Source organism: Leptinotarsa decemlineata, unplaced genomic scaffold (genome assembly GCF_025532065.1).
Source record: "Leptinotarsa decemlineata unplaced genomic scaffold, Ldec_3_MD MMD2_tig00000199_RagTag_RagTag, whole genome shotgun sequence".
Lineage (NCBI taxonomy): Eukaryota > Metazoa > Arthropoda > Insecta > Coleoptera > Chrysomelidae > Leptinotarsa > Leptinotarsa decemlineata.
In genome coordinates this window covers 14,513,018-14,534,143 of record NW_027412544.1, presented here as the reverse complement: position 1 = coordinate 14,534,143, position 21,126 = coordinate 14,513,018, and the positions used below count along the sequence as shown (strand labels likewise).

The window sequence follows — 21,126 nt, the reverse complement described above, 5'->3', positions numbered from 1 at the left end:
ATGAAGACTGGATCGATAGTTTTAATCTGAGTCAGAATATGATAGTTTGGATGAAAAGTATGATTTCAAACTCAATGCACAACTGTTCTCTTGTATCTCTGAAATGAAAGTGTTCTGTTGGAAATGACTCAAAATATCGATTCCAAAATTCAGTTCAGTACTATTTCGCGGAGGTAATCAGAATTTTGATGAGTTTCAATAGTGAGTTTGATCAAAAAACTAATCACTTTCTCAATTCACTGATCTGCCTTTACTTCTTCAATGAAGTGATTCTCCAACTTATCTTCAAGTCTTTTCCAAAAGATTACGGAATTGGGTTCATGATCAAATATTTGCAGAAAAAAACTTTACCCAATACATCTGCCCTTCTTCCTATTTCATTTCATACTTTTTCTGCGGTAATACTTCAGAACTTCTCTTATCAACTTCCTTATAACGTTACTCTCATAGTTAGCTTTTTCATTGAGTTTTAGGTGGGGAAGAATGTTTCAAGTTGTTTTATGAAATCTATAAAGAACTGTTCAAAGTTCGTGTATCAGTAATACAAGGTTCTAACAATTTTATTGAAGAAAAAACTAACAGGAGCAATATCTTCTACATGTTCAGACCATCAAATTACCGTGACTGTTAGTAGCACAATAAAAAAATAATTGAAGGCAATCCTCGTAATCTTTTTCTGCACTTCATTTCGTTTCATCCTGAACTCATTTTTACATTTAGTAAAGTTGAGATTTCCTCCTTTTTTTCCAATTTCTATTAATATAATCTATAATACTGAAATCTGTGTCAACTGCCTACTCATAGGAAGCCCATTGTTTAACATAAAAAACATCGTTCCATACAATTAGATTTCATTCATCATCAGTAACAAACTAAATTGACGTAATCACTTCGTCAATTTTTGGTGTCAGCAAATTCATACATTGCTTACTGGGTATGTGCGTGCAGAAAAGGGGCACATACAGGAACTGGAACATACCAATGAGATTATTCAGGACAATTTCATATCGCATAGTCCATTAGATTCAGTACGGATGGACCGCTATGTGAATTCGCCGTATTCGGTTTTGCATTCATGGAAATTGGAACAGCAATTTCCAGTTTTGTTTTGTTTTCGAGCACGTTTCCAATTCAACTCATTGTTAATGACATGAACTTTTCATTTCCGAATCGAATGGTAATGGAGCGAAACTCACTTCTCGCAGATGACGTTTCATTATGCTCATGTATCTAGTTTATTTCTTAATGAGAAGGACATTCGAAAAGACAACGGGATCTCCGAGTGGAGGCAAATTTGGGAGGCATAATCTTGAAAAGGTAATTTGAAAATTATTATATTTCTTTATTACTACGGTTCTTTCACTATCAATTCATGGAGTACCCTCATATTCTACCTAATTATGAATGCAAATGAAAAACTCTGAAACAGGTTTTCTTGAGATGCAACAACATACATGTACGCAGGTGGTTATTCTCTGAACATACTATATTCATTGAAAATACATTCTTGACAAAATTATGAATAAGTGCTTCGACTGATGAAATGTCTCCAGCTTTGGTCAATTTCAAATGTTGTTCAACTAGATCTTTCATTCACTATGTGTGTATTAACTGCCACAAAGACTGTCCACTTCGTTTTAAAAATGAAATCAGTATGATTAAAGAAAATCAGATTATTTGCTGCGAAAAAAATGCTGACTGTTCAGATAATGATTCCACTCTGGAGGATAAACAAGTGCTCGAAACTACTCTCTTAGAACTCAGTTTGGAAAATGAAAGAAAAACCACGTATATTCAGAAATTACAACATCAAAATAAGTTATTACTCGATGAGGTTTTCCCGGCTGAGAAGGAAATGAATGATACGATTGAATGGCATGAATTAAAAATTGAAGAACTGAAGGCCAACATAGAAGAACTGAAGAAAAAAGTACCCATAGAAACTACAGCGGATAAGATCACTACAAACACTGGAGTACAAACTGAAAAAACATACAAAAAGAAGTCATCAGCAAACACTGAAGCAATCTCATTTACATATACATTATAGCTAAACCAAATCGATTATACAGGATGTTCCAATATAGATGATGACAAGGTTATCACTAATAAAACACAAGCGGATGACATGGCATTTAATGACGTCCATAAACACAAGGTAAAAAGTATAAAAAATAAAAATCGTATATTGATACTGTAACAAATGTGTCGAAGGTCAAATAAATTACATAGAAATAAATGGAAAATTGGCAGGTAGAAGAAGAAGAAATGAAACTCTAATAGAAAATGTCATGGATATAATGAAAAATCCCAATCAAACAAAGAATTTGAGATTCATTAAATTGGTAAATGATGACTTGCAAGATACGGACACAGCAGCAACCACAATAATTGATTCTCGACATAGTGACAAAACTGAAGACACTAGAAACAAAGATGAAAACAATTTTATTTCTGACCGGGATATTATAAGCTTATATCGTCATAGTTACGCTATCAATAAAGAGGGTCATTATAGATTTTATAATTCCCTCTACTTTTCACAAGTAAAAATGAATAGAAATGAAAACTGAACCATATTTTATTTATTCACGTCATTACAAATAATAAATTTACAATTTTGAAAATTACTTCCGCCACTGGAAACAATTTCTTCTTTTGTATGGCTGGAGCTTCTGTTCACTACAGTCGAGGTACCTGCCTCTTCTGATGACAAAGTAGACAACATACGCGCCGTTTTATTTCTCAATTCGATGCTATCCTCCAAATACCCCTCCGCCACCGTGGCATAAACACAATTACTACCAAATCTACCGAAAAACATAGAAAATTCCTTACCAGTTCTTGAAAATATGCCAGAAATACAGTTTCAGTGACATCTTTTGGCATAACATTTTTCCGTGTCAGCCAGTCCAGATATATCTTGTATTCTTTTTGGTATACGGCTTCACTTTTCGATGGAATTAATGATTCTCTTGCTTGTTCAGCTTTTTTCAAAATATCCTCCATTATATTTGGGGTAGAAAACACGTTTTCACCGCAAACACAGCTTGATAACAAAGTTCTGTTCATAAACAAGTAACATAGCAACAACCTAGCAACAAGAAAACACTATTATAATCAACGGTACCTGATTCAAATATACCGGGAAGGTAATGAATTGGTACATTTTTCCGTTTAAAAATGAACAAAATTTTATTGAAATCGGTCAGAAATAAAATTATTTATGTACCACGGGAATTAATGAGCCTTAATAACCTCAGGCAATTTCTGTCCCTCGGGCCAGAGGCCCTCGGGACGCAAACTTTGCCATCGGTAATTAAGGCCCTCCTAATTCCCTTGATACATAAATAACTATTATTCACGTCTTTACAAATAATAAATGTACAATTTTGAAATGTTCCCTGAAAATTACTTCCGCCACTGGAAACAATTTCTTCTTTTGTATGGCTGGAGCTTCTGTTCACTACAGTCGAGGTACCTGGCTCTTCTGATGACAAAGTAGACAACATACGCGCCGTTTTATTTCTCAATTCAATGCTATCCTCCAAATACCCCTCCGCCACCGTGGAACTTTTCCAACCTCCGTGTCTTTTTAAGTTAGTCATAGTTGCTCCTGCATTGGCTAGAGCAGTAGCAGAAGTGCGACGAAGGCAATGTCCCGTATAGGAAGATGAGTTTGGCAATCCTAAATACATTGCGATTTTGCTGGGGATTTTCCCAAACATGTTTTTTCCAATTGGCTGAGATGTACATTTATTTTGTCGGAAGCTCAAAAAAAATCGTTCAATACCTTTAGGACGCAAAGACATATAAAGTCTTAATAAAGGCAAAGCGGAGAACTCTTTTTCATCCACAACTGTAAATTTCTTCGATACACCAGTTTTACTTTCCGGTACGTTCACTACCATAACGGAATCCCGGTCCTCTATATCCGATATCTTCATATTCAAAAGTTCCTGACTTCTGCATCCTCCAAAATAACCCATAATCAAAACAACCTATAACAAAAAAAAGGAAATAAATACACACAAAAAGGAAAATAAGAAAAAAATTACCTTATGCAATAAATGAATATCATTAGGAGCGTCCCTTAGGAATCTAATAACATCTTCAGGAGATAAAACAGCAGACTTTTTCGGCTTATAACTCTTACTCTTCCGTTTCAAAAAAGCCTGTAGTTCATTGAACATGGTGATATCTCGTTTCTCATGTATAGTCACCATCGATTTTAGCATTGACCATTTAGTCCATAAAGAATTCGGACTATACGTTTCTGACTGAAACGAATAAACACAATTACTACCAAATCTACCGAAAAACATAGAAAATTCCTTACCAGTTCTTGAAAATATGCCAAAAATACAGTTTCAGTGCCATCTTTTGGCATAACATTTTTCCGTGTCAGCCAGTCCAGATATATCTTGTATTCTTTTTGGTATACGGCTTCACTTTTCGATGGAATTAATGATTCTCTTGCTTGTTCAGCTTTTTTCAAAATATCCTCCATCATATTTGGGGTAGAAAACACGTTTTCACCGCAAACACAGCTTGATAACAATGTTCTGTTTATAAACAAGTAACAGAGCAACAATCTAGCAACAAGAAAACTCTACTATAATCAACGGTACCTGATTCAAATATACCGGGAAGGTAATGAATTGGTACATTTTTCCGTTTCAAAAATGAACAAAATTTTATTGAAATCGGTCAGAAATAAAATTATCTATGTACCACGGGAATTAATGAGCCTTAATAACCTCAGGCAATTGCTGTCCCTCGGGCCAGAGGCCCTCGGGACGAAAACTTTGCCATCGGTAATTAAGGCCCTCCTAATTCCCTTGATACATAAATAACTATTTCATACCCCCGCCTATCTCAGTTGATATTATAACCATAGATGCCACTTCAGAGTACTTAGCAGCTACTCATCCTAAGACTCCAAAAATTGAAAGGATAGACGACAGGTTGGGTAATGAGCCGAAATCAGGTGCATATAGAATAAATGCTTTTTATGTAAATATCCAAAGCATGAGCAATAAACTGAGTGAATTAGAGTACTTTCATCATATGAACAAAATAGTCATATTGTTCCTCACTGTCATCGTCATTCCAAATTTTAAACTTATAGCATATTATTTTAGATACACGTCTGCTCATGGTGGTGTATGTGTTTTTGCTCAGGATTTGTTGAAAATTAAATAAAAATAATGAATGAATTGTGTGTAGACATTCATGCTGAATTTACGTTGATAGAGCTAGTTAATCAAAAAATCTATTTCTTAAATATATATAGGTCTTCTATAGGTGACATTGATATCTTCCTGAGTGCATTGAATAAAGTACCGGATAGGATACCTTCTAATAATCAAGTTGTTGAGATTGGCGACTTCAATTTAAATATTAATGTCTTAGACAACATAGATGTAAGCGATTGTATAAATATTTTCCTGTCTATTTAGAGGAAAAAGTTAATGAAAATACACAATTAACCAGCACTAGTGCTACAACAATAGATAATCTGTTTACTAACATAAACGACTTGATCGTGGAAGTAATTGAACCGCATATGTTGGACATTAAAGGCATTTTTTTCTCTATTGTAACAAGTTCCACATCTAAAGATAAGTATATTTCATGCAGACCCATGAATGAACATGGTAAACAACAGTTCATAGAATGCGTGAATAATGTAAATTGGAAAATATTTTACGAAATAAACAATCCTGATGAATCTGCAAACTCACTGGTGAACACGTTATCAACATTATCTACATTGTATAATAAATTTTCTGTCAAAAAATTATAAAAATATCCAAACAAGATAACAAAGAGTTTGTTTTCGATAATGATATTCAACAATAAAAACGTACCCTGGATGCTGTTCATGTAATTGCTTGTTCATCTAAGAATAATGAAGATTTTCATGTATATATAACACTTTGAAGAAGGACTACAAAAATAAAATAAAACAAGGAAAATTGAATGTCAATAGTAAACTACTCCTAACTGCTGATAACAAACAAAAAACAGCAATGGACATAATCAATGAAAATAGAATTTATAAAAATTCTAATGTAACGTCTGACAGCTGATGATTTCTCGGTATACTTCTCTGATGTTATAAATGATTTAATGAATAACTTCAACACTGTAGACAAAACAAAGTTTCCAACATTTTTGAATAAAGCACCTAATGCAAATCAATCATTTTTTTTTATTTCCAGTCTGTTATATAGAAATTAAAACCAGAATATCGCAATTAAAAAATAAGAAATCTAAAGATAATTACAACCTGAATAGTGAGGTTCTGAACATAGTAGCTGATTTACTTGCTAAGCCTATCGCATATTTGATAAACACATGTATGGAGAGCGGAACTTATATCCTCAAATATTTAAATTAGCGCCAGTTACTCCTATTCATAAGAAAGGTGACTTCAACAGAGAGTTAATATTTGAAATTGTACTAAAAAATTGATCATTAGAATATTTTGGAAAAAAGAACTTATTAAGCAATGCTAAATTTGGTTACAGACAGAGGAGATCTACTATCGGTGCAATCTGCGAAATGTATAAAAATATTCTAGAAGCTTTTCAGGACCGACAATTGTGCTGTACGAAATTTTATGACATGTCCAAAGCTTTTGATACGATGGACCACGGAGTATTATTACAAAAAATAAAATATTATGGGATCAGAGGAGAAGCTTTAAATCTATTTACATCCCACCTCGCAGGCCGCGAACAACGTGTTGAATTCAACGGCGACATATCAAAACAATTGAAAGTCAGTTATGAAGGACCACAGGGTTCAGGCCTGGGTCCTGTATTATTCATTATTTAAATTAATTATATGATGTAATGAATGTGTCTCCTATAATTTACGCTGATGATGCAACTTCCTTGTTAAGTGACACTACGCCTCACAATCTACTTTCTAACGCTAATGCATCTGAAACCTTTTTAGCAAACTGGTCTAGAAGCAATTATCTCACTATAAATGATGATGAAACCAAAACGTTAGATTTCTCAACCAAAAATAATATAAAAAATAATGAACCAGTCAAGCTTCTCGAAGTGTATTTTGACTCATCTCTGAATTTCTTTTCACATATTCACAAATTATATCAAAGCGACTATCCACGTGTATATACATGATAAGACAACTTAGCAACATAATAACGACGGATTGTTTAAGAGTAGCTTATTTTGCCATTTTTCACAGCATAATGACATATGGATCAATAGTTTGGGGCCTAGCATGTCACCTAGATATTATAATATTCAAACTACAAAAAAAAGTGGTGAGAATTGTGGCACAGGCTAAATACGACGATCATTGTAAACCTCTTTTCAAAAATCTCCGTATATTAACTCTGCGATCTTGCTTCATATATAAATTTCTGATGAATTGATTAAGCAAGAGGACATACACTACCATGATACCATGATATCTTCGAAATTTTTAACGTGTTGCCATATGAGTTTTAGACTTTGGACATGAGTATGAACACTTTTGAAGTGAAAATTAGAAATATTCTTTCACAGAATGTTTCTTACACATTCGAAGAATATTTTAATTATTTCGACTCATCAACAAATTTGTTGCGTGTCTAATAATCAATACATTTTTATTCAACAATATTTATGTATTTATTTGACTGTATTGTGTTACATTGATTTTAATTTATATACTATTTATCCCATTGACGTATGCCAATACTATTTATGTATGCATTGCACGAATAATATTATATTTCATTATATTCTATAAAAATAAACTTCCTCAATAAAATTATTCAACTTCCCTTTCAACCCGCTAGGAATAATTGCTTTTTCTGTAACAAATTCAAATGAAAAAGGATAGCATTCAATACCGAGTTTGAAAGGATTTGCAATTCTTTATTTAGCAATGTAACACTTTTCGATTTCTCTGGACTTGGAACAGCTCTCGAGTCAAATACCTGTCACGATTGACTAGTCTTTTTGTGAAATTCGAATGAATTGAAGTCGAAATTTCGACTTGGAATTACGATGCAAAACATAAAATCTTAAATGAATTTGAAAACTACGTAAATGAAAGTTAAAAACATTTGAGAGAGTTTCAATTTTCCCCGCAAAAGGGGATGACGTGATCCAGTACAATCCAATAGTACTTTTGATTGGGTACTTCATTACCTGAAAGATATGAATGAAAGTCCTAGAAAGCTGAAATTTTGTATACAAGTGCTTCTTAGGTATCAGATGCGCAATAAGTATTTATCAAATACTCCAACTGAGGCACCCCCCGTGGGGGTAGAATGGAAGTGTTTACATATGAAACTTACTATTCATCACTGTTCCTTTGTACCGTTACAATTTTTCAGTCTGAAATTTTGTATGTAGGTTTGTTTGATGTTGTAGATGTGCAAATTTTTTAATATTCCAACTGGGGCGCCCCCTGGGGATAAAAGGAGTGCGTTTATATATAAAAATTACCTTTTCGTCACTGTTTCTCCGTGCCAATATATTTTCGGAGGTTGAAATTTTGTATGTAGGTTCGTTTTATGTTGTAGATGTACAATGAGAAAGGATTTTTGAAAATTTCAACTGAGGCGAAAGGCGCGAGGGAAAAAGGATCGTTCATGAAGTGAAATTGCTTTTCATCACTGTTTCTTTATACGGGTATATTCTCGGAGGATGGAATTTTGTAAGTAGGTCCGTAAAACAAAATCATCTTTTCATCACTGTTTTTCCATAGACCTTAAAATTACCGGTGATGGTGAATTTATATTCAGTTTCAGCATTGCACCCGTGCGGAGCCAGGATGGGTTGCTAGTTGTAATGGGTATCTCAGTTTTCTCTCCAGGGAAATAAAAGAGCAAATGTGTTCTTTCTGTTACCAAAAAGATTATTATTCTCAATGTATATGATGCTCTCATTTACCAAAATCCTTTGGATACCGTTAATACTCTGATGAACATGTATTCGCAAATGATGAGACTTTCAGAATCATCAATATACAGTGTCACCATTGAAGTGCGTACCATATGGGAAACTTTTTTTCGAAAAGTTTCAATGAAGTTTAACTTCGGCACTTGTTTGTGCTTTAAATTTAAGTTAAAATGATGCGGCCAACTGCGACCCATTGACGTTCAGAACAAATATTCCCTTTATTTTAAAAAACAAGTTCGGTTAATTGTCATCAAATCATGTATATATAACAAACTCATCATGGAGTTTAACTTTTCTGATACATTTCTACTTATACGGACATTTTTAGGGAGAAATCAAAAATGTGCTATACAAATTTTAACATGATTGGTGCAAAGTTTCAATCACTTGGCTATTTTCTTAACCCGCGATCACTTGTGTTACGAAATATTACGTCGTTACTCGCGTGTTAGATTTTATCTAACATTCTGAATTTATCATAAGCTAATGACAAATAAAGCGATTTCAAATAAATAAATCTATTTTTGACTATTAATTGGATAAGGATGGGGAAATTATATTATTCTGGGCATATTGAGAAAAGATATTTATTCAAAGGAATTTCTACAATATGAATATAATAGAAAATATATAAATCCATTCCGAAAAGCAAATTTCGCAGTTCTCACTTCTACTCATCTTGCAGTACAACACACCCTTGGCATGACATGATTGTTGATCCAGTATGTTCCTTACAAATAGGCTTCGAGCACACGTTGCAATGATGGATTGTAAACCTACTTTTCCTTAGAGGAGAAAAATAACATCTGGGTTTAGGTCCTGGTTCTACTGCCAGCATGTCTCTTTTGTTACCACCAGCAGTTTCATGCTTACCAAGGACATTTTTAATTTTTTGACGTAACGGAATTGAAAGAAATTGTATTTTGGCTCGCTATACTAAGTGGGGTTTGGTTAGTTGTTCAATGTTCAACAAGGAGCAAAATAGTGTTAATGGCCACCTGTTACTGACCCTCGTAACACAATATTCTGTTTTCATTCTATCAACTACGACGACAGCCCCCTTAGTAAGATTATAGAAGGTAATTATCGCAGGTTTTTGTTGATTTCCTGTATCCAAATCAATTTCATCGTCATCATGGAAGGTTGATAACATCAAAACATTCTCATGGCGCTTTGGTATATAGGATATCAGCAAACAGCGGTTTGAATTTTGTCCATACGCGAACATACTTTTTTCCTTACGAATTTTAGTATTGAGAAATATGGGTGGAATTTCCATTTTATTCTTCCTTAGGGTTCCCACCAAAGTAATTTTATGATGTTCTACAAGATCGTTTGCTGGAGGGGTTGATGTGAAGTAATTGTCAACTGTAACGTTTCTGCCGCTTCCACTACAATGTTTCAAAAGTCGTTTGACAACACTTGCTGCATCGTTGGCTAACTGGTAAAGCCCATTTGGTTGTTTTCCAGCATAAACTTCCAGATTATGTGTGTAGAACATTCGAGCATCTACAGCCGCATAAATCTCAATACCGTATTTTGCCGGTTTATTGGCAATATATTGCCTGAAACGGCAGCGACCTCTGAATGCTTCTAGCATTTCGTCTATGGTTAAATATTCACCAACACTGTAATTTTGAATACATTTCTCCACAAATGAATCGAACAAGTAACGTACAGGTGCCAAATTATCATCTTTTGCTCTTTCTTCTCTCGTAGTTTTGTCATCAAATCGAATTGCCTGGATGAGAGTATGAAAACGACGCTCAGATAAAACCGCTGCAAAAAACTCAGGGGCGATACCATCAGTATTCCACAATTCATCTGTATTCAAATGTTGAGCTCGTTTAACTCCTGCTAAATAAAGTACCCCTATAAATGAATTTATTTCATCAAAATCGGTAGGCAAACAATCTCTATCGCGTTGATATGATGCCCTCATTCCAAGTTGCATATTAGTGCATTCAACAATATGGCTGATTATTTCATCGGAAAAAAACCACTTGAAAGTATCTATGTTGGATTTTGAATGTTTGGCGATATTTTTGACACCGTGTAATTCGGTAACAATGTTTTTAGAGCGCGCTTTTGAATTTACTCTAGTTTTGTTTCAGCCACTTTGTTTCACCATCTTTTGATAGAAATGAAGCAACTTCAGTGGTACAAATGATTTCTTCATGGTCAGAACTTTCTGATAACTCTTCAAGATCAGACTGCTCCGTGTCGGTTTTATGCTCACTATGTTCGGATAATGCGTCTTCATCTGAAACGTCACACATCACACTCGGCGAATTGTCATCCAGCTCTGAAACCTCCCATAATGCCAATAGTCGTCTTTGTTCCTCTTCATAAGACATCTTGAAAGACATATAATGGTATATTTCGACCAAGCCAACCACTCGCGTAGTTAGATATTTTCTAACAAACTAATGAATTACGACAGCGTGATCACTCGCGTGTTAGATTTCTTTTAACATTGCTTACTATGATGTCACAATCACACTGCAGCAAACGCCCAAGTACCGGCACCCTATATACATTTCCGGGATTTGTCCTATATTGTATGGGCGTGGCATTCCCAATGCCTTGTTGCCAAATGACCGGGGAAAATATCAAAATGTCAGATAAAATCTAACAACGAGAGCGATTAACGGATTAAACAAACGTCAGTTCCTTCAATTTTGAAAAAGCAGACACAACTCAAAAACTGCAATAAGTAATAATAAAATTACTAGAGTTGAAATTACTTTAAAATTTCAATAATCAGTATTTACAGATTATTTATAAACACTAACTAGCGCGGTAAGGATGCTTAATCACGTTGAATAAAATTTTTGAGTAGGTCTTGACAAACAAAATGCATGCTATGGTAGTGTAAAGTTGTTGATTTACTTGTCAAATTTTTAACAGTTATTGTTGCAATAATGTCTCTTCGGGAAAGAATGGAAATAGTTTTAATATTTGGTGAGAAAACACCATACCGGCAAGTAGATAACATTTTTAATGAACGGTATTCAGGAAAAAAATTTCAACATACTACTGTGTCAAGGTAATGTCGAAATTCAGAGAAACAGGATCCGTAGCAAATCAGTTTAAGAAAAAGCACACTCCAAGTAAATATGATGAGGAGGCCCAACTTAACATGTGTTTAAAAGTTATTGAACACGGGCAAACGAGCATAACCGATATTATAAAAAATACCGATTACAAGAGAGAAAGTGTAAGAAAAATTTTATTGAAGAATAAATTTCGGCCTTACAAGCCACAATTTATTAACACATTAAAAAAACGAGATTTTGATGTCCGTTTGTGGTTTTCATTCTGGTTTCAAGGAGAGAGAGAAGAAAATGTAAAGTTTGCGTATAAAATTTTATGGACAGATGAGGCAACGTTCTCTTCAAATGGAACGGTAAGTTCTCAAAATTGCCGATGGTGGGCCCAAGAAAATCCCAATTTCACAGTTGAATGTGGTGATCAGTATTCCTTTAAAACTAATGTATGGTGTGGGATACTTAACGACCAAATAATTGGGACATTTTTATTTAGGAAAAATTAATCATCCGTCTGTTATCTCAACCTTTTAAATAATGAGGTTAGTGAAGTTTTAGATAATATGCCTTTAAATATTAAATACGACCTATGGTATCAGCTTGATGGCGCACCAATACATCACAAGGTTGCTGTAAAACAGTCCCTCCAACAAAATTTCAAGGGCGAAGTTATTGGACGTAACTGGGAACATTATTGGCCACCTAGATCATCCGACTTGACGCCTTTAGACTTTTTATTATGGGGTTACCTGAAACAAAAAGTATACCGAAGTAGACCATTTACTGACATACAACATCTGGAAAATACCATTCGCGAGTGTTGTGCAAATATAAATCCCCGATTTATTAAAAATGCAGTTACAGATGTCAGTAGAAGGACCATAATTTGTATTGAACGTGGAGGACGACATACTAAAATGTAGGCTGTAAGTGTTTGACAACATCATTTAGATCAATAAGTAATTTTTTGTACCCATTTGTATTTTCTATAATATTATTGTTGTTTAAAATTTATAATAATAATAATAGTTCTATTGAAATTATTTGCATTTTGTTTTAGTTGGCTCTGCTTAGCCAAGTGATTGAAACTTTGCACCAGTCATGTTGAATTTTTTATAGCAAATTTTTAATTTCTCTCTAAAAATGTCCGTATGAGTAAAAATGTATCAGAAAAATTAAACTCCATGATGAGTTTGTTATGTATACATGAATTAATGACAATTAACCGAACTTGTTTTTCAAAATAAAGGGGATATCTGTCAAAAATAAGCAAAACGTTAACTTTATCCTAGTTGAAATGAATTTGAATGAAATTTGGCATATGGATATGAAATTGCCGTAGACACAACTTTTTCAAGTAACTTTTTGTTAAATTCGATCTAAAAAGGCACTCTTTCAATTTTTTTTTGTAAGTTGAATTTGACAAAACACTGAACGTCAGTGGGTCGCAATTGGCCGCATCATTTCAAGTTAAATTCAAAGCACAAACAAGTGTCGAAGTTAAACTTCATTGAAACTTTTCGAAAAAAAAGTTTCCCATATGGTGCGCACTTCAATGGCGACACTGTATAAATCCAAGAATGAGAGAAAAAATGGAGCTGTCAAATCATCAACACCATCTTTAAGGAGAAACACTTCGTATGTTGATAAAAACTACTAGTTTGTTTAAAAAGTTTTGACCGTTTTAATGTCATGTTTTGTAGCTCAGTCAACATTTATTCTACTTTGTCATGGTGTTTACTGATTGATAGAGAATTTTGTACTCTACGCACTGAGTCAAACGAGCTATATAGAACAATTCGATAAGCAATGATGTTTGTTTTATTCTATTTTTATCACCTCCCTACTTCGAACGCCCTTGTTCATTTTAAATGACCTGTGAACTGAAAAATCTCAATAGTACATCATACGGAATATGTAATAATTCTGAAAGATTTTGAAAATATAATTCACTGTCCTGAATACTTTTCGATATTTCACCACCCTGTTCAACATCCCGAAGAAATATTACTGCTGGTTTATCCCAACACCAACACGTGTTTCGATCACCAAGTGAACATCTTCAAGATGAAGATTAAGCAGTTCAATCTCCCTCTTGAAGGTGATCACTAGGTGATCAGTTCCTACTGAATTAAACTATGGAGTTTCAACAACGTATGTTGTTGGTTATGTTTTAATGGTTTTTAATTTTCTATTTTAATTAGCTTCGGGAAGAACAAAATAACGAGACTAATTTTACTACACAATGAACGCCAATTTCAGCAAATGGTAGTCAATAAGTTGCCACTATTTTTGTGTTACTCTGTTCAAGGTACCGCACATATTTGAAAAATGTTGAGATCAACAGCATTTTGAAAAATATTACACAATTGGATATTAGAAAATCCTGAAAAAAATTCACAGATCATTTATTCTACCCTTATTCATGATAAAACAGTATTGTTAATACTAACAATACGCATATACTTACAGTTATTTTTCAATAGTTTAAGAAAGTTATTCGATATTGTACATTCTTTAATGAATTTGAATCTACGAAATGATTTTTTTTCAATTTCGTAGTTGGGAATTTCATACTTTACTTGTTTGAGTGTGGTTGACAATTTTTATTGGTGAATGTTTTAGGTTTGGAATTTCATTGTCTGAATGTGTATCAACAGATGAAATATTTGGAAATGAATGAAGGAAAAAAATAATGGAATATTAAAATTATCGAAAATACTCAAAACAAGCGGCAAAAATATTCAGATAAGTTATCAGAAACGGAAATGATTGAATGAAAATTGAAGAATGAACAATGAGTATGAGATGTAAAACATGCTTACTTATGAAGAACACAAATAATTGTGATCTGACATGGATATGAAATAATAAATGGGTACAAAAAATAATGATATTTGATTCAATTGTTCACAATGGAAATAGAAAAAAATTGAGAAATCAAATGAAAAAAAAATTTATATACATTTTGCGGTCTTTCGACGCGCTCTTATCAGTTCATTTTATTTCTGGTTACAATGATTTGTTTCATTCACAAGTTAGCCCTCTTATATTTTTTTAATTTCATATTCTGTCCATTTTTTATTTCCATGTAGCTTTTTCGAAATTGTTGCTTCTTTCCGTTTCTTTTTCAATTAACTTATCTATCAGAATATTTCAAATCGTTGTCTTTTGTTATTTTAATCGTTTTCAATATTCTGTTCAATTTTTTCTGTTGAATATGAATTCATTAACACTCTTTCAGAAAATTAAAGTACAAAACTGTAACTCCGTGTTACTCATTTCATGCTAGTAAAAACAATCTATAAGAAGCATGTAATTGAAAAATACCGGAAAAAAGTTGGTTTATATTCAAGCCAGTCTAGCTGAATATTTTCATAGAAACTTCAAAAAATTCATAATACATACAAATTACAATGAATCGCATAACACCTGAAGAGATCCTTCTGATACATATGAAGGTGCCCTATTTAAAAATAATTTCGATTGACAAACGTTAGTTACGTTACACAAGCATTGTGATAAGGTAAAGCCGCATTATTGAAAGTGATCCAAAACTGTTTGTTTGTTTTGTATTTATTGATGTCGATTTGAAACGTTTTCCTTCATTCGAACTTCACTGAAATGTCATCTCTAGATGTTCCATCAGATTATGATATGCATTAGTGATTCAGGTTGAATGCAACAGTTCCATATATACCTAAGAATATTATTATTCAATATCAAATGAAGTCAAATTGAGAAGTTTATATTTTTATCTTCATTTGAATATTTGTATCTTCATACAAAAAATGTGGTAAACTTCCAAACGAAAGAAGAAAGCAATTAATTTCACAATGAACTCTTTATAGAGTGTTTTCCCTTTCAGGTTGTGTCTGAAAGTAACTTCCATGCACGATTTACACATCTTTGTGAGGAATCCATTCTTAAATCAATTGCTTTTTTCTTTCTTTGGAAGTTTCCCGCATTTTTTGAAGTAGTAACTTCTTATGGGAGGGTGAACCGCTTCGTTACTTAACGCATAAAGGCGCCATTTTATCTGGCTTCCATTTCTCCCACGCATACTTCAGTGGAAGGCAAGCATCTCCTCTCTCGTCGGACAAATGATCAGTGTTTAGTGTGCGTTAGACATATAATGTTGACAGTATTATAAAAATCTAACCAGCAAGCACGTAATATTCTTTTATTATTTGAAACGTGGCTTGAAAATGATGATACCAATTTTGTGTATGTACATTAGTGTATTAGTTTCATGATTTAATCCTATGACATTAACAGTTGACTTATGGTACATACACATAACAATCAATAAAATATTTTTTAGGAAACCTTATATTATCATATCAACATACATTAAATTTAAGTAATAACTCAAGCTTTTCTTGAGTTGAACAATTACAATATTGAATAGTTTAACTTGGATTCGTTTAGGTTATCACTTCTGTCAGGCGTCCCGGGACACACAACTTTTTAGTATTGAAATGGAGTAAGCCAACTGGAAAACCAAAAACTGAAGTCACTATTAACATCCGAGATAATGAGTTATCGTAAGGAATCTAAACAATGTCGCAACGACTACTAAACATAAAAATTAAATAAATCTCGCACTCGCATAATATCGATTATCACCAGTATTGGTTTCAAGTATATAAGACGTAATTTTTTGAATGGTGTATTATTTTTTGAGGCACCAATCACATCCAATTTTATACCTTTTCCATAGGGAGGTTAGCTTAGACCGTTCGTTAGATAGATGTCGCTTCGTATGGCTCTGCAAAAAGGTTTTGACTGCTTTTGATTTCTATGTATTTTTGTTGGTGTTGATACGTTATGCATACGGTTGATATTTAATGATATTGCCTATTTTTTCGTAGTTGAACAATAATTTCGTTGGATGGTAAAATTGTTGCTAACTGCAACGAAAAATTTATGAAATGATATCATTGTAATATATGATTTTGAAGTTGAATGAACTGGGTTTTTGTACATGCGTTGTGAAAAATTTGTATCCGCTAGTGTAAATATTTCCCTCATTGCCGTATGTACATAGAAAACTCCTTTTACAATGCTTGAAATTATGAGCACCAATTGACCCTGGTCCCTTTCGATTTTTAAAGAAATATTATATTACATACAACCTTCCAATGGCGAGGTAAGCTAGTCTGTTTAAAACAGGAATTTCTAGTTGGACTGTTTGTTGACATATTTATTTATTCATCAATTCATTTATTCACTCATTCATTTATGTATTCAGTTTTTCAAATCATCCGTTACATTGTTCGTTTATTTGACCACCAGCGGCTGAACAGCCATTTACAGAAAGTACATAAAAAAAAATAAAACTTATAAATCGCATTATTTATTTATTTATTTATTTATTTTCAAACAGGTAAAAACCTCATTACATGAAAATAATTATTCTTATAAAAATATCAATACAGTCTAAATCATAAATAAAATTCTAATGTTTATACGTGAATACAGTTACATTGTATCTACGAGTAGTTACTACATAAAGCCGAATGGAAGGAAGAAACATAGTTATTGTAAACTTGAAAAGTATTTTTTTACACCACTATAAACTTGTTTGGGAGGGAGAACAAAGTTGATATCTGACATTAACAGGAAGTTGTTTGTTATTTTGATCATTGTAATGATAGATGAACAGTTATTTGTTGATACATATGGTACATCAAAGAATTGAATGAGTCTTGTTGTTCTTTTGGGAATTCTCTCTTTCAGTAAAGATTTGAGATTGGGACAGTTATAATTTTTTTTATATATTTTATAACACATTAACACTATAATTGCCTGTCTTCTATTTTCTAAACTGGGTATTTTAAATTCATTTCGTAGTGCTACTGTTCTAATTGTATTATAATCCAGGTATACTTTATATTTCTTGTAATATAAAAATCTCAGAAATCTGTTTTGAATTTTTTCTAATCTATTTTTATGAACAATATAGGAAGGATGGCATATTACAGCCCCATATTCAAGTTTAGGTCTGACCAAACTATTATAAAGTGTAGTAATCACTTTTGTATCATTGAAATGTGCACTTTGTCTCATTACAAATCCCATAATTCTTAGTGCCTGAGATGCTATGTAATCCAAATGGGGTTTATACGAGAGTGTGGAGTTATAGTATATACCTAAATCTTTGACTGTCTCTACCCTGGATAATTCAATACCATTCATTAAGTAATTGTATAGTGTCTTATTTAGTTTTCGGGTACAAGACAGGACAGAACATTTGGATATATTGAACGGAAGATAATTTTTCACACTCCATCGATAAACACTATTGATGTCCTCTTGTAGTTTGACACAATTTCGTAAGTTTTCGATCTGTCTATAAAATTCAAGGTCATCTGCGAATAAGAGACACTCAGAGTACTTTATATTTTGAGTTAGATCATTAATGAATACAAGAAAAAGTAATGGACCCAAGTTTGATCCTTGAGGAACTCCAGAGTTTGCTCGAAATTTCCCTGTACAATTACCTTCATATTTTACTCTGAAGTGTCGATTATTCAAATACGATGCCAGCAATTTGAGTGCTTGGGTATCAGCGCCATTTCTATGTAACTTTTCCAGTATCACATCATGATTAACTTTATCGAATGCTTTTTGAAAATCTGTATAAATAAAATCAACATGTTTATTGTTATCTAGATGGTTGAGGACATGATGAGTGAATGTTAGTAGATTTGTTGACGTCGACTTTTTTGGTACAAATCCGTGCTGTTCATCACAAATGTTTTCGCTAAAACCCCTTAACACTTCTTAATAGATGATCTGTTCAAACAGTTTCGCAATAGCACACAGCACTCCTATTGGCCTATAGTTTTCAATATCAGAAACCCTGCCAGACTTATGGATAGGTGTCACTAATGCTTCGTTTCATAAGTCTGGAAACGTATTTGATTTTATTGATGAATTATAGATATAAAGAAGAGGTTGCTTTAGTCATACTCATACATTACATACATTATGAAAACAATAATAATAATAATAATGAATGAAAGCAGAATCATATGAAATATGTTGAAAATTAAATTAATCATCATTCTACGAAGGACACGCTCGAATTTGTTGAGGAAAAAATGTCTACTTTGTCTAGTATATTCGACGCCCTATAAATTTTGTATTCGTACTGTACATGAGTGGATGTGAGGAAAAACTATTGATATTTTTGAGTAACAAAGTGATTTTTTGAAAAATATCTCTACCAGTTGAAAAATACAAGTACACATTTCTTTTGTGTTGACCATTCAATTCAATTTATTCACAGCAGTTATCAAGGGCAAAAACACAGTATCTCTTCTATATATATTTTTTTCATTCATGAGTACAATAGTAATTTTATTACCTAAAATATTTCATAATACTTCTCAGAAAGGCTATATAAAATGAAATATGCTATGAACTACACATACTTTGAAAATTGGTAAATTACGATTTCTTTATTGAAAATAATGATAGAGTATACAAACTTTAATTATCGAATATTTCCATTAGTTTTATTCAATTTGGTTCCGAATAATCACAGATGAGAATGGTATTCTATCACAACAAAAACCCGAAATATTTCAAAAACTGGGCTAGAATATAATCATTCAAAATGAAATCTCAACATTTTAGGTCACTGTTAAATTATGAGAACTGAGCAAAAACAGCAACGCGACACGCTGTAATACTGAAATAAATTTAAATAATATGAACTTTTTTCATTCTGGAAGGATTAAAAAAAAATTATTGAGTAGAAAAGTACCAAAAAAAATCACCAAAATCCAAATAATTCTCCTGATTAGAAAATGTATGTCGAATACGTTAAGGATTACATACACGAATAGCAATTTTAAAATGAATATTGACGTGTTTCCGTATTTTTCCAATTCTTGTTAAAAAAAATCACATGAAAATATTTTAGTGTGCTGTTAGAAGTATATTCAAGCCGAACCGAGTCGACTTCTACCTTGAGATCAGTTAGGTTCGATTTCAAAAAGCTTTGGCTTGGTACTAAACTCGTTTGACTTTTGTTTTCCTGGTTAGGCTCAACGTTATCATTATTCTTTATTCTTTCTTATTATATTGATATAATGCCCTCTGATCGGCATCCAGCCTTCCAAACCTTAATTTTGACACATATGTATGCACTTTACAGAACCAAGGCAAGAAAAGGGTTTCTTTGAAATTTATCCGAAAGAGGGTGAAAAAGGAGTTAGATCATCTCACGACACTTTCGCCAATTTGAACGTCATAAACAAAAAACTTTCAACTTTTGTTTGGCGTCTTGGTTAAATATGAAACTTTACTTGAACCTAGGGTTTTCCAACTTCTACCTTCTGAAGGGGGCACATTTGTCATTTTTAACGTTAAAAACATGAAACTTCATGGTATGCTCCCCCCGCCATTTTTAGGAGGAAAACAAAAAGTTTGAAAAATTGTGTTATCGTTGTATAGTTTAATATAAATTGTTATTTTATTGCTGATGTTTGTAGATATTTGTTTTTTTATTGTGGCATAATTTGACTAGAGTAACATTCAGATTTGCACGGTTTATTTTTCATTATGCGCGCATAATGAAATTTGCATAAATGGGAATAACTAAAAACTTAAATTTTAGTTTAAGATGATACTTTGACTACTTTGTGGGTTATTTTTCCCCATCAGATAAAGTACTAATTTCAAAAAGTTATGTTGAGCTTTTTTCTAACTCCTTCAGGAGTTAGAAAAAAACTTAAACCCTCTGACTCCACTCAGTGAGATACTTAAGAACAGCTATACTTGTGATTTTTCAACAAATCTACCTCCTATAAAAGATGAAAAGAGGCCAGAACCCTCTCATAGTTCAAATAAACTCATAATAGCTCAGGAGCTATCGCTTGGGCTCGAATACATCCCTACGTATTCTGTATATCGGGTGTATATCAACAAGAAAATGTATCATATATCTCTATATACTTTCTTCATTCAGTTGAAACATATAATTGACAACAATAAAGGGCGCTTAAGTGTTGTGGAATTTCACAATAACCTAAAAAAGTGTGCTGATTGACAGGTTAGTGATAAGATAGCTGGCTATCAAATGCTATTTTACAAATTGAAAACGAAAGAAACTAATCATTGAATGA

General features: G+C 32.8%; 2 protein-coding genes across 2 annotated transcripts in view; one reads left to right on the top strand and one right to left on the bottom strand.

Moving 5' to 3' along the window:
* nAChRalpha4 (nicotinic Acetylcholine Receptor alpha4) overlaps positions 1-21,126 on the top strand; it is a 700,819-nt gene that overhangs the window by 436,404 nt on the left and 243,289 nt on the right. The window lies entirely within an intron of this gene.
* LOC141481456 (uncharacterized) lies at positions 2,589-4,855 on the bottom strand. The gene is made up of 3 exons (XM_074173006.1): positions 4,340-4,855; positions 4,059-4,280; positions 2,589-4,001 (listed from the first exon to the last, which is right to left on the bottom strand). Exons 1-3 carry the CDS (start codon positions 4,511-4,513, stop codon positions 3,225-3,227), a joined length of 1,173 nt encoding a protein of 390 aa, XP_074029107.1. The 5' UTR covers positions 4,514-4,855; the 3' UTR covers positions 2,589-3,224.

Bases quoted from the DNA above. Each gene is read 5' to 3' on its own strand.
- LOC141481456 (XM_074173006.1), bottom strand. From the start codon at position 4,513: ATGATGGAGGATATTTTGAAAAAAGCTGAACAAGCAAGAGAATCATTA. The intron at 4,281-4,339 runs GTAAGGAATTTT...TATTCGTTTCAG, and splicing joins TGGCATATTTTCAAGAACTG to TCAGAAACGTATAGTCCGAA. The intron at 4,002-4,058 runs GTAATTTTTTTC...TTTTTGTTATAG, and splicing joins ATATTCATTTATTGCATAAG to GTTGTTTTGATTATGGGTTA.